General features: G+C 38.7%; 2 protein-coding genes across 3 annotated transcripts; one reads left to right on the top strand and one right to left on the bottom strand.

Annotated features, from left to right (window-relative positions):
• Positions 1-799: 799 nt before the first annotated feature.
• LOC124544364 (probable arginine--tRNA ligase, mitochondrial) lies at positions 800-2,892 on the bottom strand. Of its 2 annotated transcripts, XM_047122883.1 has the most exons (4): positions 2,673-2,892; positions 2,228-2,558; positions 1,454-2,164; positions 800-1,382 (listed from the first exon to the last, which is right to left on the bottom strand). In XM_047122883.1, exons 1-4 carry the CDS (start codon positions 2,706-2,708, stop codon positions 883-885), a joined length of 1,578 nt encoding a protein of 525 aa, XP_046978839.1. In that variant the 5' UTR covers positions 2,709-2,892; the 3' UTR covers positions 800-882. The 2 variants fall into 2 exon arrangements, with proteins under 2 accessions (XP_046978839.1, XP_046978838.1); XM_047122882.1 differs by having other exon boundaries at positions 1,454-2,558.
• A 366-nt stretch (positions 2,893-3,258) lies between these two features.
• On the top strand, positions 3,259-13,906 carry LOC124544422 (WD repeat-containing protein 19). Its single transcript, XM_047122956.1, has 21 exons — positions 3,259-3,543; positions 3,664-3,821; positions 4,299-4,523; positions 4,836-5,046; positions 5,370-5,650; positions 5,739-5,998; positions 6,280-6,500; positions 6,578-6,700; positions 6,792-6,979; positions 7,251-7,457; positions 7,562-7,773; positions 8,197-8,284; positions 9,334-9,522; positions 9,696-10,580; positions 10,659-10,767; positions 11,148-11,297; positions 11,864-11,957; positions 12,028-12,137; positions 12,301-12,468; positions 13,453-13,529; positions 13,601-13,906. Exons 1-21 carry the CDS (start codon positions 3,529-3,531, stop codon positions 13,710-13,712), a joined length of 4,083 nt encoding a protein of 1,360 aa, XP_046978912.1. The 5' UTR covers positions 3,259-3,528; the 3' UTR covers positions 13,713-13,906.
• Positions 13,907-13,935: the final 29 nt, after the last annotated feature.

Here is a 13,935-nt window from a genome sequence, read left to right as displayed (position 1 = left end):
GCTCATAAATTACATTTAATAATTATTATTTTTGCTGTTAAGACACAAAATATACAATCTGAAAAATTAGACTCTCTTTCCTGTACCTTATCAAATATATTTTATTTATATTAAGTAAGATGAATAATGTAAAGTTATATTATCATACCGACGGCAGTACAACCAATACGTTGTACCATACTTACATCAGTCATGTATTAAAAAATATGTTCGAATGACTTAAATAGACAGATATCATATGAAAGTATTTTTAATATTATATTTTTCTTATAAGATTTGTCTAAGATTTTGATGTAAAAAACAATTATGTAAAGATGCTGTATAGTTCTAATATCTACTACTATTACATACTTTGTTTAAATAGTCGATTTAATAAATAAATAAATAAAATCAATTACTATTAACATTAATCTATATTCCACATGTACTCTGTACAATTAAAGCTAGCTATTCACTTTGGCCCAGATCTCAGGTAACATAATGATAAAAAATATACAAAAACACAGATGTTTAAGTCGTAATTAAATGATAGTTCATTTAATTACAGCTTAAACTACTTCTTAGTTGTAGATGGATTGATATTTCCTTTTAGGTAATTTTTTACCAGGTATACTAATTTTTTTATTTCAGAAAGATATATCCCATGTCTTGAATATTGTTCCTTAGACATTCCTTAAAAGTTCTATTGATTTTTTTTTTAGACTATAACATAGCCTTAAAAAAAGTCCCTTTTAATATTTATTTACTAACAAATATTTCACCATATTTACACTATCAGGGTTACCACATAAAAAAAGGATTGAAAGTACAATATTAGAACATTTATTACAAAATAGAAATAACTGTTATAACTTTAACTAGTGAACATAGCACTACTAAAAATTACATTTCACATAAAGGCTTGACACCTAAAATTTCTAAGCCCCTTTTAATGACAATTCTTGCTGAATGAAAAACTAGCAACCTCTGAGATCCCAGATCCTTATCAACATTTTTAACATTAAGCTCATTAAACATTCTATTTACATGTCTGGCTAAACGAAATAAATAATTAACAATAATGCAGGCTTCTTTTTCTTTTAATGACTGGTTTAGAATTTCTTCAAATCTTGCTAATTCTGCTACAACTTCACCAATGATTTCTTCAGTGAGGCAGTCTGGGTTACAAAACGTTGGAATTGTTACACCAGTATTTTTTTCCAAACTCCAAAGTCTACAATGAAGATACTGCAATTTTATTCCACTATCTCCTTCACTCTGTAGTGCTCTGTCCCAATCAAAAACATAATCTTTTTGTCTACGCTGTTTTAAATCATTTATTAAAACTGCTGTTGTACCAAGTATGTCACAAGTTTCTTCATTTACAGCTGTAGTTCTAGTATCTGAAATTGAATTCAAAATAAATAAAGTTTATTAAATAATAATGAGAAAAGTTTGGATGGATGAAAATTACTTTTAGATTCTTGTTGTTTTTCAAACATTTTCTGTTTTGCTTCATCTAGTATATCATTGAGGAATACAACATTTCCACTTCTTGTACTCATGCCTTTAATTCTACCAAATTTGACATGTTCACAGCCTTCAGTGCATTCTTTATTGAGTTTCCCAACTATGTGAAATACAGCAGCAAAATGATCACTTTGAGCATTATCTACCACATACAGCATCCTATCAAAACTATATTTTTTATACCTATCTAAGAGTGCGGCAATGTCTCTGGAGAGATATAAAGTAGAGTTATCACTCTTTAAAACAGTGATAGTTCTATTTTTAAATTCCGCTACTTTCTTCCCTAAATCATCAGTTGTGATAATATTTTGTTTCTCTAATGTTTCCATTAATCTCTTTATTGCTTCACCATTGTAATCCGATTCCCAATGATAATCATCAAATGTAATGCCTAATCTATGATAAATTTTTTCTAGTTCGTGGACTGTTATTTCACGAATTTTTCTCCAATTTTCCAAGTCAGACCTTCCTTGCTCTATGTCCGAAAAGTATTTTATGGCCTGTTTTTGTACATTATCATCAATGGAAGCCAGCTTGTTAGCATGCACATATACTTCATACAAATTTTGTATAGGATTATTACAGAGATCATGAACTGTAATCTTTTTTTGTTGCAATCCATACTGCAAAAGACCAAATTGTGTGCCCCAGTCACCTAAATAATTTAATTTTATAACATCATTGTGAAAATATTTATTTATATTTGCAATAAAATTACCTATTATTGTGGACCTTAAATGGCCCACATGAAACGGTTTTGCAATATTTGGTGAACTAAAATCAATAACAATTTTCTTTGGTTTTGGATTAGGCAATGGTTCATGCCTAATGTTTTCTAAAACATATTTAACAAAAAGATTTCTATCTATATCCACTGCTATCTGGTCACATTCACTGTTTTTATGGTTTTTACTTCCTTTTTCTAAATTATGTTTACTATCACTTGCTAAATTTACTATGAATATACTTTCTTTATGCTTATAAGAAAAATGCATTTGCTTTAGATTTATAGCATTTCTGTTTGACTCCAATCCAGTTTGAGTGAAAACCTTAAAAAAGAATTATTAAAAATTTGTAACCTAAATTTAATAGAAATTGTGAAACGACTAAAACCGAAAAAACAATAAGAATTAAATTACTGATTTAAACAAAACATATTTTACCTTTCCTAGTAAAATTCTTTTTAATTTTGTAACCATTGTGATTTCGTAAGTAATATTGCTAAACAGTCATTTTCAACGTAACATTACCGGTTGAATTATAAATAGTGGTATTTATTTCGTGCTACTTGAAACAATTAAATATTTAATTTTATTTATATTTTATAGTAACAAGTTATATACATATATTAATACTTTATAGTAAATAGCATTTCAATTTATCTATTTTGTCAATTTTGAAAACTGAAAATATGACACTCAAAAATACAGCAACACCATAACATTTTAAGCTAACATTACACCTTGGGGGTTAATTTTGATTGTTTTAAAAATTATTATTTTATTGACACGATATTGTGCTACATAATAATACAGTCAAAGTACATTATTTACGTTTTGGTCACTTTCTGATATTTAGCTCCATTTTAAAACATAAAATAAGACGTAGAATTAGATTATTTGATGAATAAATTTAAGGTTTCCAGAATGCTAACTATCTCTAATTTATCATGATTTTTTAAATTTGATAATTTGAAGTTTTAGTATTATAATAAAATCACTATGTGTATGACCTGTTTTTAAAACGGAATAAGTGACTTCAACGGTTGCTAAGCAACAGCCGCTATCCATCAATAAACTTTGTAACATCTTTGACTAACAATAATTTAAAAGTTTAAGCAAAGATAATGTACAAAATTTATAAATCAAAAAGCGAAATGTAACTAAATTTTATCTACTAACTTAATAAAAAGCAATTACTATTCTGCAACTTATTCAAAAATAAAAATAGTGTGTCCTTTTTTCAATTTATGAACTTATATATTGATGAGCTTATATAGGAATATATAATAAATTATAAATGAATTCTCCAAAAGTAAGTTTATTTCATTATCCTTTCTATTTTTTACACTGCACAATTTTACAATGCATACTTTAGTAACTTTTGTTTTTTTTAATGTCTTTCCTCATAAGTTAAAAATTAAATATTTTTCAGTTACTTTATACTATTGAACAACCTCATGGCCTTGGAGAGCTATATTTTTTATGGCAAAAGGGGGAGTCGCACTCCTTGCTTGCAACAACTGGTACGGATGCCACAGTTGCTATTCATGACCGATCAGGCCAATTGCAGGAGAGGTTAAAGCTCTCAGGGTAAGTATAGCATACATTAATGTATATACAACACCAGCCTGTAAGTTCCCACTGCTGGGCTAAACGCTTCCTTTCCCTTTGAGGAGAAGGTTTGGAACATATTCCACCACGCTGTTCCAATGCGGGTTAGTGGAATACACATGTGGCAGAATTTCTTTGAAATTTGTCACATGCAGGTTTCGTCACGATGTTTTCCTTCACCGCTGAGCACGAGATGAATTATAAAGACAAATCAAGCACATGAATCAGCGGTGCTTGCCTGGGTTTGAACCCGCAATCATCGGTTAACATGCACGCATTCTAACTACTGGGCCATCTCGACTCTCTAATGTATATAAAATATTACTTTATTACCCTTATTTTAGTATGGTGTAAAAGCAAACTATTTATATGATTTTTTCTCACTCTTATGTTACTTTGTGCATTATTTATTTTATAGTTATAAATATGAAACAATAGAATACTTTTTTGTTTTAGCCTTTGTGCAGGGATGGAATGGGACACTGATGGTGACTACTTGGCCATCATCACACCAAACAGCAATTCTGTTCTATTATGGGAATGCCATGCCAACAAGCGTGTGAATATAGAGACTGGTCTCCGTGAACCTCCGTCTTGCTTGGCATGGTCTTATGGAGAACCATTACTAGCAATAGGAACTCAGAAAGGAAACTTAGCATTATACAACCATCACACTACAAAGTAATTATACATATAAATAAATATATGTTAGTTACTACATATTTATAAAAAAAAATCCAAAATATATTTAATAATAGTTTTATTGCTGTTTTTTAAAAATATGTACTGCCATTGAAATTTTACACTTTCTTCTAAATTTATGTTCTTCAAAACAAAAGCAATGCTCATTTTTTCTCTTTATCTTATTTCTTTTCTTCTGCATGATATGTATGTTTGTTTGAATGGCATTTCACAATTATTAGATGATAAGTAAATATAAATTGAGCAATATATATATACATATTTTGATAATAATGAATCATGACTTTTTAGGAGAATACCCATAATAGGAAAACACACAAAGAAAATCACGTGTGCGGCTTGGAATAGAGATAGCATACTGGTGCTTGCTTCAGATGATAAAAACTTATCTATCAATAATTCAGATGGAGACACTCTAAGAATGATTACTTTGCGTGATATTCCAAATGATTTACAGTTTTCCGAAATGAAAACAGACGAAAGGATTGCTGGTGAAAATACAGTAAGATCACAGTTTTATTCATACAATTTTTATAGTCAATACTTTAATACTCTGATTTCAAATATTAGAATACAGTATAATTTATTTTTGCGTATATAATTAATATCATTATTAATTTTTAGATTATTATTTTGTTATCAGTATGGTAGTATGATATGCAAATAGGCCTCCTGATGGTAAGAGTTCAAAACTGATAGAAAACTATTTATGCAGTCTCTGTGTCCCTACCTTAATTTCTTTTCCTTTACATATGATTGCAATACGATAAAGTGTAATATTTTTCACTATTATATATAAAATCTTTGGAACAATCTATGTTACAGATTAGCCTTGTGGTCGGTAAGAGAACATTATACTTATACAATCTTCTTAATCCTGAAAATCCTATAGAGCTGGCATTTCAGCAAAGATATGGCTCCATTGTTTCTTATAAGTGGTATGGTGATGGTTATATTCTTATTGGATTCAGCGCAGGGTATATAATAGCAATATCGACTCATATCAAAGAAGTGGGGGAGGAATTGTTCCAAGTCAAGAATCATAAGGACAATTTGACAGATATTGCGATATTGAATGGACAGGCCGCTTCGTGTGGAGATGGACAGTGAGTACTGTTAGGTCTTTAAGAATGACTTGAATTGAACGATGAAATGTTTAAGAAATAACACCCGTTTGTAACTTTCAATATTTAGGTTGAAGTTGATAGATCTATGGAACAGTGGTGAAGTGTGCGGCTCGGTGCAGCCGGTGGGCGGCGCCGAGCGCTGCGCGTGGAGCGCGGACGGGCGCCTGCTGGCCACGGCCGGCCGCGGCTACCTCGGCGTGTACGTCACCGCGCTGCCGCCGCTCTACGCCGCGCACGGGACCAGGGCCGTCACGCTCACCAACTTGACCGAGCTCACCGTCTACCAGTGCATCGCCGTCGGGGACGAGTCGGATCCGGTCAATAAGGGTGAGTATTACATCTGTGCTGTACATATGGGTAAACGTGTGTATCTGTATATGTCAGATTGATGAGTATTGCAATAAAACACTATTCGGTTGATACGTCCGTTTATTAGTAAGATCGTTACAATACTAATGTGCCTCCGGCACACATCACAATTTATAACATTTGTTTGTATAGTTAATATCGACTTGTAGTTATTCAGTTCAATCAACGAAAGGTTTGCAGTGTGCTTGAAACAGGAATAAGATTGAGGTAATTTAACAGTCTTATTAAATTTTCCTCAGCGGAGCCGACGGCGCTCGCTAGCTACGCCGTGGCGACGGAGCCGAGCGTGATCGCGCTGGGCGCGGCGCACGTGTGCTGCGTGAGCGGGCAGCAGGGCTCGTTCTACCCGCTGGGCGGCGGCCCGCCGCTGCGGCGCCAGTACCCCGCCGCCGTGGACGCGCTGCGCGTGGCGGGACACTACGCCGCCGCCGCCTGCCGCGGCCGCGCCGTGCTGCACTCGGTGAGCCGCCCGCCGCGCCCTCCTCGTCCCGCGGGAGAGTGACCATGCGTGCTGATCGTCGCCCTGTGCATTCACAGATCGAGGCGCCCGACCCGTCGCAGCCGGAGCGGGACGCGATGATATTCCCGGAACCGCACATGCAGGGGGCGAAAATAGTCGACATTCATCTCACGACCGACTTCTTCATATTCGTCACAGACGTAAGCGCTCCGACCCACTAACACATCACTAGCCGTGTGTATCTGACCGAGAGATACCACAGACGTGGTGAACGGTGGCGTGGTCCCGCAGCAGGGGCACGTGGAGTACTTCGGCGTGGAGGAGTGGCGCACGTGCTCGCGCTACCGGCACGCGTGCGGCGTGGCGGCGCTGCACTGCGACATCGCGGGCGCGCGCGCGCTGCTGCGCGACGAGCGGCGCCGCGCGCACGTGTACTGCGCGCCCGCCGCCGACCTGTGCGCGCTGCCGCACGAGCGCAGGTCGCCGGCCGCATCCTCTATCATCACTCATCTGTTTGCGCTAGTTTAATCAAAATCAAAATCAAAGTATACTTTATTCAAGTGGGCTTTTACAAGCACTTTTGAATCGTCATTTAACAATTAAGTGAAGCTACCACCGGTTCGGAAAGTAGATTCTACCGAGAAGAACCGGCAAGAAACTCAGTAGTTACTCTTTTTCAACATTTAACAAGAATATAAAAGTTTATGGATGACCAGGCGACTTATTCATTGAAAATTATTGCCGATTCAGTTATAAGGGCGCCATATGGGACATCTGCCTGTCGGACCGCAACGTTTTCGCGGTGTACACGGGCGACGCCGTGGACACGTACTATTACGCGCCACACTCGACGCACGGCTCGCATGTTGACTTCATAGCCAGCACCAGCCTGCTTCCCGACCAGATCCCGCTCATACTGTTCTCCGGCGACGTGTACTGCTACGCAAGTGGGGGGAAGTGAGTATACAGGACTAGGTTTTACCTACTTTAAATTCCAAAATTCGTAACACATTGACATTAAAAATTAAGCGAATCATTAATACAACTGTTAATAATTTCAGCGTGATGAAAGTTGCCTTGGAGTCGCATAACACCAGCGGTCTAGCGGATGTGGACACCGAGAAACGTTTGGCTAATCAGAGGAAGCACATCGAAAAGTTGCTGTTGCTGCGACGCTTCTCCGAAGCGTGGCTGTTCTGTGACGCGGTGGAAGAGGACGAGATGTGGAGGAAGTTGGGCGAAGCGGCGATCGCTGATTTGAATGTGGAGTTTGGTAAAAAATACTTATATTACCTTACACAATAATTTCAACTATTACTATAATGTCCTTACAGCACGTTAATTTCAATTATTGTTGATTATTCTAGAAGGCCTCACCAGTCTTGATCTTCAATTCGCTATTATTAGTATTTATATCCTCATTTCTACAAATGTCGTCATCGTTAAAATAAAATAAAGAATATGTATGTTTTTATTTTATTTAATTTAAAATGAATATACATAAATTGAACAGTTAAACGGTTTGATTTAGTTTATCTTTCAGAGTCTTACAGAGAGATGACTGCAATAACTGACCATGCTGGCGTTTGAGAAATCGGCGTTGTAGTTGTAGTAGTAGCGTTGTACAAATGATTTCAAAAACGTTAATGTTTTCTAAGTCATGTAAAAAATGATTAAATATTCAATGTTGTTCCAGCTATTAGAGTTTACACGAAATTAAACGACGTGGCGATGGTCTGGGCCCTTGAAGACGCATCACATATTGAAGAACTTCCTATTTTATGGTAATTGGAAAAAATAAGAATATAGTTTATAGAACATTTGTTATTTTAGGAAAAATCATCTGGATTTTTAGAGGAATTCTTAACTTATATATGTCAATGTAAGATTACAAAAGCAATATGTCGAGACAGATTGTAATATTCAACGTTCTTGAACGTTCAACCAATCAGCGCTCGACATGCACCCTTTCTACGCCAGTTCACAATTTGTCCGTTTCCCGTCGACAGATTACAATATAGCGAAAAATAATACGTTAAATTGCAATCATGTTTCACAGTTCACAATATTTCGACAGATTACAATGTCTCGTCAGATTGTAATCTAACGATATTTTTAGTCTTACGGTGACATATAATCGATTATTCAATTTGTAAATATCCATACTTTTTGTAGCAGTAATGTTTCAGTCAATACAGTGCATTCATGGCGTAAGATATAAAACCACTGAAACCTAGTACATAGACAATATGATTTCTTACGTACGTTGACATATTTTTGATTAAATTTCATCATATATAATGCCTGCAATCTCGACCGCACCGTTCAATCTCCATCGTGTCTTCTCCATCGCACGTGACATTGGCGAAATAATCTGTGCTCTCTTGGCACAAATAAAAGCCATATATTAAAAAAAAAAAAAAAAAAGAACTCGGAACCGCTCAATACATTTAGAACAGTCGTCGAAGCTTTTTAGTCCCTGTAAATTTATCATCGATCTGAGATGGCCCAGTGGTTAGAACGCGTGCATCTTAACCGATGATTGCGGGTTCAAACCCAGGCAAGCACCACTATATATATATATGTGCTTAATTGTGTTTATAATTCATCTCGTGCTCAGCGGTGAAGGAAAACATCCTGAGGAAACCTGCATGTGTCTAATTTCATCGAAATTCTGCCACATGTGCATTCCACCAACCCGCATTGGAACAGCGTGGTGGAAAATCTTCCAAAACCCTCTCCTTAATGGAAGAGGAGGCCTTATCACAGCAGTGGGAAATTTACAGGCTGTTACTTTACTTTACTTTACTAAATTTACCAACCGCGCTTGCAGCGGCGCGCTGTGCGCGTGCGCGGGGCGCGGCGACGCGGCGGCGCGCTGGCTGCAGGGCGGCGGCGCGCTGGCGCTGGAGCTGCACGCGGCGCGCGGCGACTGGGCGCGCGCCGCCGAGCTGGCCGACGCCGCGTGCCCCGCGCGCCGCCCCGCGCTGGCGCTGCACCGCGCCGAGCACCTCGAGCTCACGTGAGTGCCCCCCCCCCCGCTCGCGCTGACCGTGCCATCTGTTTGACCGCTTGCAGGGCCGACCCGCATTGGAACAGCGTGGTGGAATATGTTCCAAACACTCTCCTTAATGGAAGAGGAGGCCTTATCTCAGCAGTGGGAAATGTACAGGCTGTTACTTTTTTTTTTTTTAGGGCCGACTACCACGAGGCGCTCGCCAACTACGAGAAGAGCATGATCGCGGGGAGCCCGACCGACGTCCGCACGAGGGAGCATAATGCGAAATGCGAGGCGGGCATCGCTCGTATGTCGATTCGGTGCGGCGACGTCGTGCGGGGTGTCACCACGGCGATGAAGTACTCGCACGACGTCGGCCTGCTCAAGGACTGCGCCCAACTCCTTGAGGAGGAGAAGCAGTACTCGCACGCGGCGGCGCTGTACGACCACGCGGGGAACGCGGAGCGGGCGGCCTCGTTGTATATTAAATTGAAATCCTGGCTGAAAGTTGAGGCCCTGATGCCGAAGATCAATTCGCCGAGCATTCATTTGCAGTATGCTCGAGCCAAAGAGGCGGAGGGCAGATACGGCGACGCTCTGAAGTCGTACCTGAAAGCCCAGGACTACGAGTCAGCGATAAGGTTGAATTTGGACAAGCTGGACGACATCGACGAGGCTGTGAATTTGGTGCAAGAGACGAAATCGGTGCAGGGGGCCAAGATGGTCGCTAACTACTTCCAAAACAGCGACGACCCGACGTCGGCGATTAAATTTCTCATTATGTCACTGTGCTACGACGAGGCGTTTCAATTGGCTCGGAAGAATGGCAAGCTCAGTTTGTACGGGGAGATTTTAATACAGACGTCGCAGGCGAGGCCGGAGGACTTCAAGAGCTTGGCGCTGCACTTCGAGGGAGAGAAGAATGATCTGCTGGCTGGGAAGTTTTATTTTCACGCTGGGGAGTACAATAAGGCGATGTCACATCTACTGAAAGCGGGCAGGTTAGAGGGGGAGGAGAATGAGGCTATTACGATCGCGACAGATGTGGTCGCGGCCTGCGATGACGATAGGCTAACTAGGAGGTACGTAATGACTTAAAAAGTTTAATAAAAAGAGTCGGAGTATTTGATTAAAATTGAATTGGTTTAACTTTATTGCAGATTGATCGAGTTCTTGCTGGGCGAAGTTGATGGCAATCCTCGTGATCCGCGTTATTTGTTTCGACTTTACATGGCTAAGAAACAATTCACGGAAGCAGCGAAAACAGCTGTAAGATTTAAATACTTTAAATTCGTAGGTACTTGTGGCGTTTGACAGGGGAGTAGACTTTATCACTTCGTCGTAATTCGACGTTTGAGCAGAGGAAGGCGAGGAAGTATTTATTGCAATATTAATTGCTTGTTTAGCTTGAGAATAATGCGTCATTACGTTTATATATTGGATTTATCGATTTGTTATTCTGTCTGTTTGTATTTCTTTATATTTTGATGCTAATAAAAATACAGACGCGTTAACGGTTTCATCTGTATTGGTTCAAATACATATGTCCAAAAATATTCTCTGCATAGGTATACTAATAATACATCCGCTATCACATTGTTTTCGATATTATGCGCTTTGGGTATTTAATGTTATTTACCACGGGGCAGGTGATCATAGCGGGCGCGGAGTGCGGCGCGGGGCGCTACCGCGAGGCGCGCGACGTGGCGCGCGGGCTGTGCGGCGCGCTGCGGGCGCGCGGGGCGGCGTCGCCGCGCGACCTCGCGCGCGCGCTGGCGCTGCTGCACTCCTACATACTGGTGAGCCGGGCCGGGACGATATTACGCTCGCACGAGATACAAATATACATATTTTTTAGCTTACTATGTTCTCTTTTTTTGGCCACATACTGTTACGTTTTCATACTTAAATCAGGATTGAAGAATATTTTGTTTTATGTATTTTTTAAGTTAGTTAATAAATTTAAAGCTGAGATGGCCAGGTGGTTAGAACGCGTGCAACTTAATCGATGATTTCGGTTTCAAACCCAGGCAAGCACCACTATATATATATGTGCTTAATTTGTGTTTATAATTCATCTCGTGCTCGGCGGCGAAGGAAAACATCTTGAGGAAACGTGCATGTGTTTAATTTCGTCGAAATTCTGTCACATTCCACCAACCCGCATTGGAACAGCGCGGTGGAATATGTTCCAAACCCTCTCCTTAATGGAAAAGGAGGCCTTAGCCCAGCTGTGGGTAATTTACAGGCTGTTACTTTACTTACTTCTGTGTTCGGATTTAATCTTATTTGATGATTTTTTTGAGTAGGGCATCAGATTGTCTTTTCGTGAACTAGTTTTTTTTTTATTTTTTACTGTTCACAGGTTCGTACGCACGTGAAGCGCGGTCGGCACGACCTCGCCGCGAGGCTGCTGCTGCGCACGGCCGCAGAAGTTTCGTTCTTTCCGACGCAGCAACGTAAATTGCCTTTCTATTTAGTAAATGTACTAGAAGTATGTCAAGATAATACATATCTGACTATTTACAGATCAAGTTTCGATCCTGACGTCAACGGTGCTGGAGTGCGCGCGCGCAGGCCTGCGCGTGCAGGCGCACCGCTGGGCACGCGAGCTCATGCAGCCTGAGTACCGGTCGCAGGTCAGATACATAATCAATATTTGTGCAAGTATAGGAGCGTATTAAATATTAATTTTAAAATATTTAAAGGACTGTAAAAGTAAGGACAACATGATACAGACGTGGTAGGGAGATGTAGATTTTAAATTTTACTCCATACATTTAGTTGTAATATTGAAATCAGATTGAAGCAAAGTACGTGAAGAAGATCGAGTCGGTGGTGCGTCACCCGCCACGCGAGGCGGCGCCGCCGGAGCCCGCGGAGCCGTGCCCGCGCTGCGGCGCCGCGCTGGCGCTCGCCGAGCTGCGATGCGCGCGCTGCGAGGCCGACGTGCCCTTCTGCCTCGCCACGGTGAGGCCGCATGCCTACACGACGTACTTTACCGTTACAGTACAGTAATGCTGTAGACGATCACTGTCCTATACTTTAACAAGCCTGCCACGTTTAATTATTAGAGTACGATGCTCAGTTGTAAATAATCAAAACCTATATGTATGAGATTGGGCTTATGCAATATATATCATCAGTTAATGGTGACAAAGATTATGTTATAGATATTAATAATGTATAAAGATGAAGATATATTAATAGCGTAATAGCGCCAGTTTGTACCTGGCAACATCAACGACAAAGTAGGTGACATTTATATTTGACATACTCATTACGGGGATTGTTCGACTAATGCTCGAATTTCATTAATAATTCAGGAGGGATGTTGATCAGCACAGTTATTTTATATAAGCTATGTTATTTGACATTTATAATCAATATTGTTATTAATACTGTATACATTTCTTATAAATTATCAAAGACTTAATAACCTTCGTGAAATATCAAAACACCAAATTAATTTTTAACTGTGGTAAGGTTTTGACCATTAACATTGGTAATTAGAAAGAGGCTTAGACTATTTCCTGGAATAGCATTTGCTAACATGAACACCAAGATTTATTGTTTACAATTGTGATTTTGTAGAGACAAGTATTATTATTTCAATAAACATAATTCACATTTATAATATTAAGTATACTAAAGTAATATTTAAGCCGTTTCATTTGAATATAATGTCAAATTCAAGATGTTGTGATAGTCTTTATAAAATCAGTCATTAATATTAAGTTGGCCAAACCAAGTGAAGTATAGTGTACGCACAAGATATAATATCCATAAGTATGTTGTATTACATACATTTTAAATACAAAATATATAAATAATTGAATTTGTATTTATTTCAGATTATATATATGATGGAAAGTTATAGTATAAAACTTTAAATTTTCACAAACAAAAATCAATTGGTTTATTTTCTATTAAATTTCATTTTTTTCTTCCTAGGGTATGCACATCATTAAAGACGATTTAACGGCGTGTCCCGAATGCGACTTTCCTGCCATATTATCAGAGTTCAAAGAGTAAGTAGTTCCATTATCGTTTAACTATAAAGTTATATTAACTATTGATTAAAATAATTTTATTGTTATAGATTATTACGCGAAGAAGGAAAGTGTCCGATGTGCGGCGAAGCCGTAGATTATCGGCGGCTTGTAAAAATAGACGACGTGACATTATATTTAGACTTTAAGAGTGGTGAATAAGGTTCAAATTACAATAATAATATTTAAGTCGAATATCCATGTGATTACAATCCGTCCTTGTATTGATAAGAGCGTTGCTCCAATTTCAGAGTTTATCAGGGAATTATAAAATGTACCGATTAATTCGAAAATGAGCTATTTAATGATGTTTTAGTTATAGGTATTTTTTCTTATATTAATAAATACTTTTAGCATAACGATCGTTTTTTATTGTATTATATTT

This window comes from Vanessa cardui, chromosome 4 (assembly GCF_905220365.1).
Source record: "Vanessa cardui chromosome 4, ilVanCard2.1, whole genome shotgun sequence".
NCBI lineage: Eukaryota > Metazoa > Arthropoda > Insecta > Lepidoptera > Nymphalidae > Vanessa > Vanessa cardui.
The sequence above is the reverse complement of the archived record's forward strand: the minus strand, read 5'-3'. Positions and strand labels throughout refer to the sequence as shown.

Excerpts from the sequence above, each read along its gene's own strand:
- LOC124544364 (XM_047122882.1), bottom strand. The coding sequence starts at position 2,708 with ATGGTTACAAAATTAAAAAGAATTTTACTAGGAAAG. Across the intron at positions 2,559-2,672 it reads AAAGAATTTTACTAGGAAAG|GTTTTCACTCAAACTGGATT; the intron begins GTAAAATATGTT and ends TTCTTTTTTAAG. Across the intron at positions 1,383-1,453 it reads AAAACAACAAGAATCTAAAA|ATACTAGAACTACAGCTGTA; the intron begins GTAATTTTCATC and ends ATTCAATTTCAG.
- LOC124544422 (XM_047122956.1), top strand. Across the intron at positions 3,822-4,298 it reads GAGAGGTTAAAGCTCTCAGG|CCTTTGTGCAGGGATGGAAT; the intron begins GTAAGTATAGCA and ends TTTTTGTTTTAG. Across the intron at positions 9,523-9,695 it reads GCCGAGCACCTCGAGCTCAC|GGCCGACTACCACGAGGCGC; the intron begins GTGAGTGCCCCC and ends TTTTTTTTTTAG.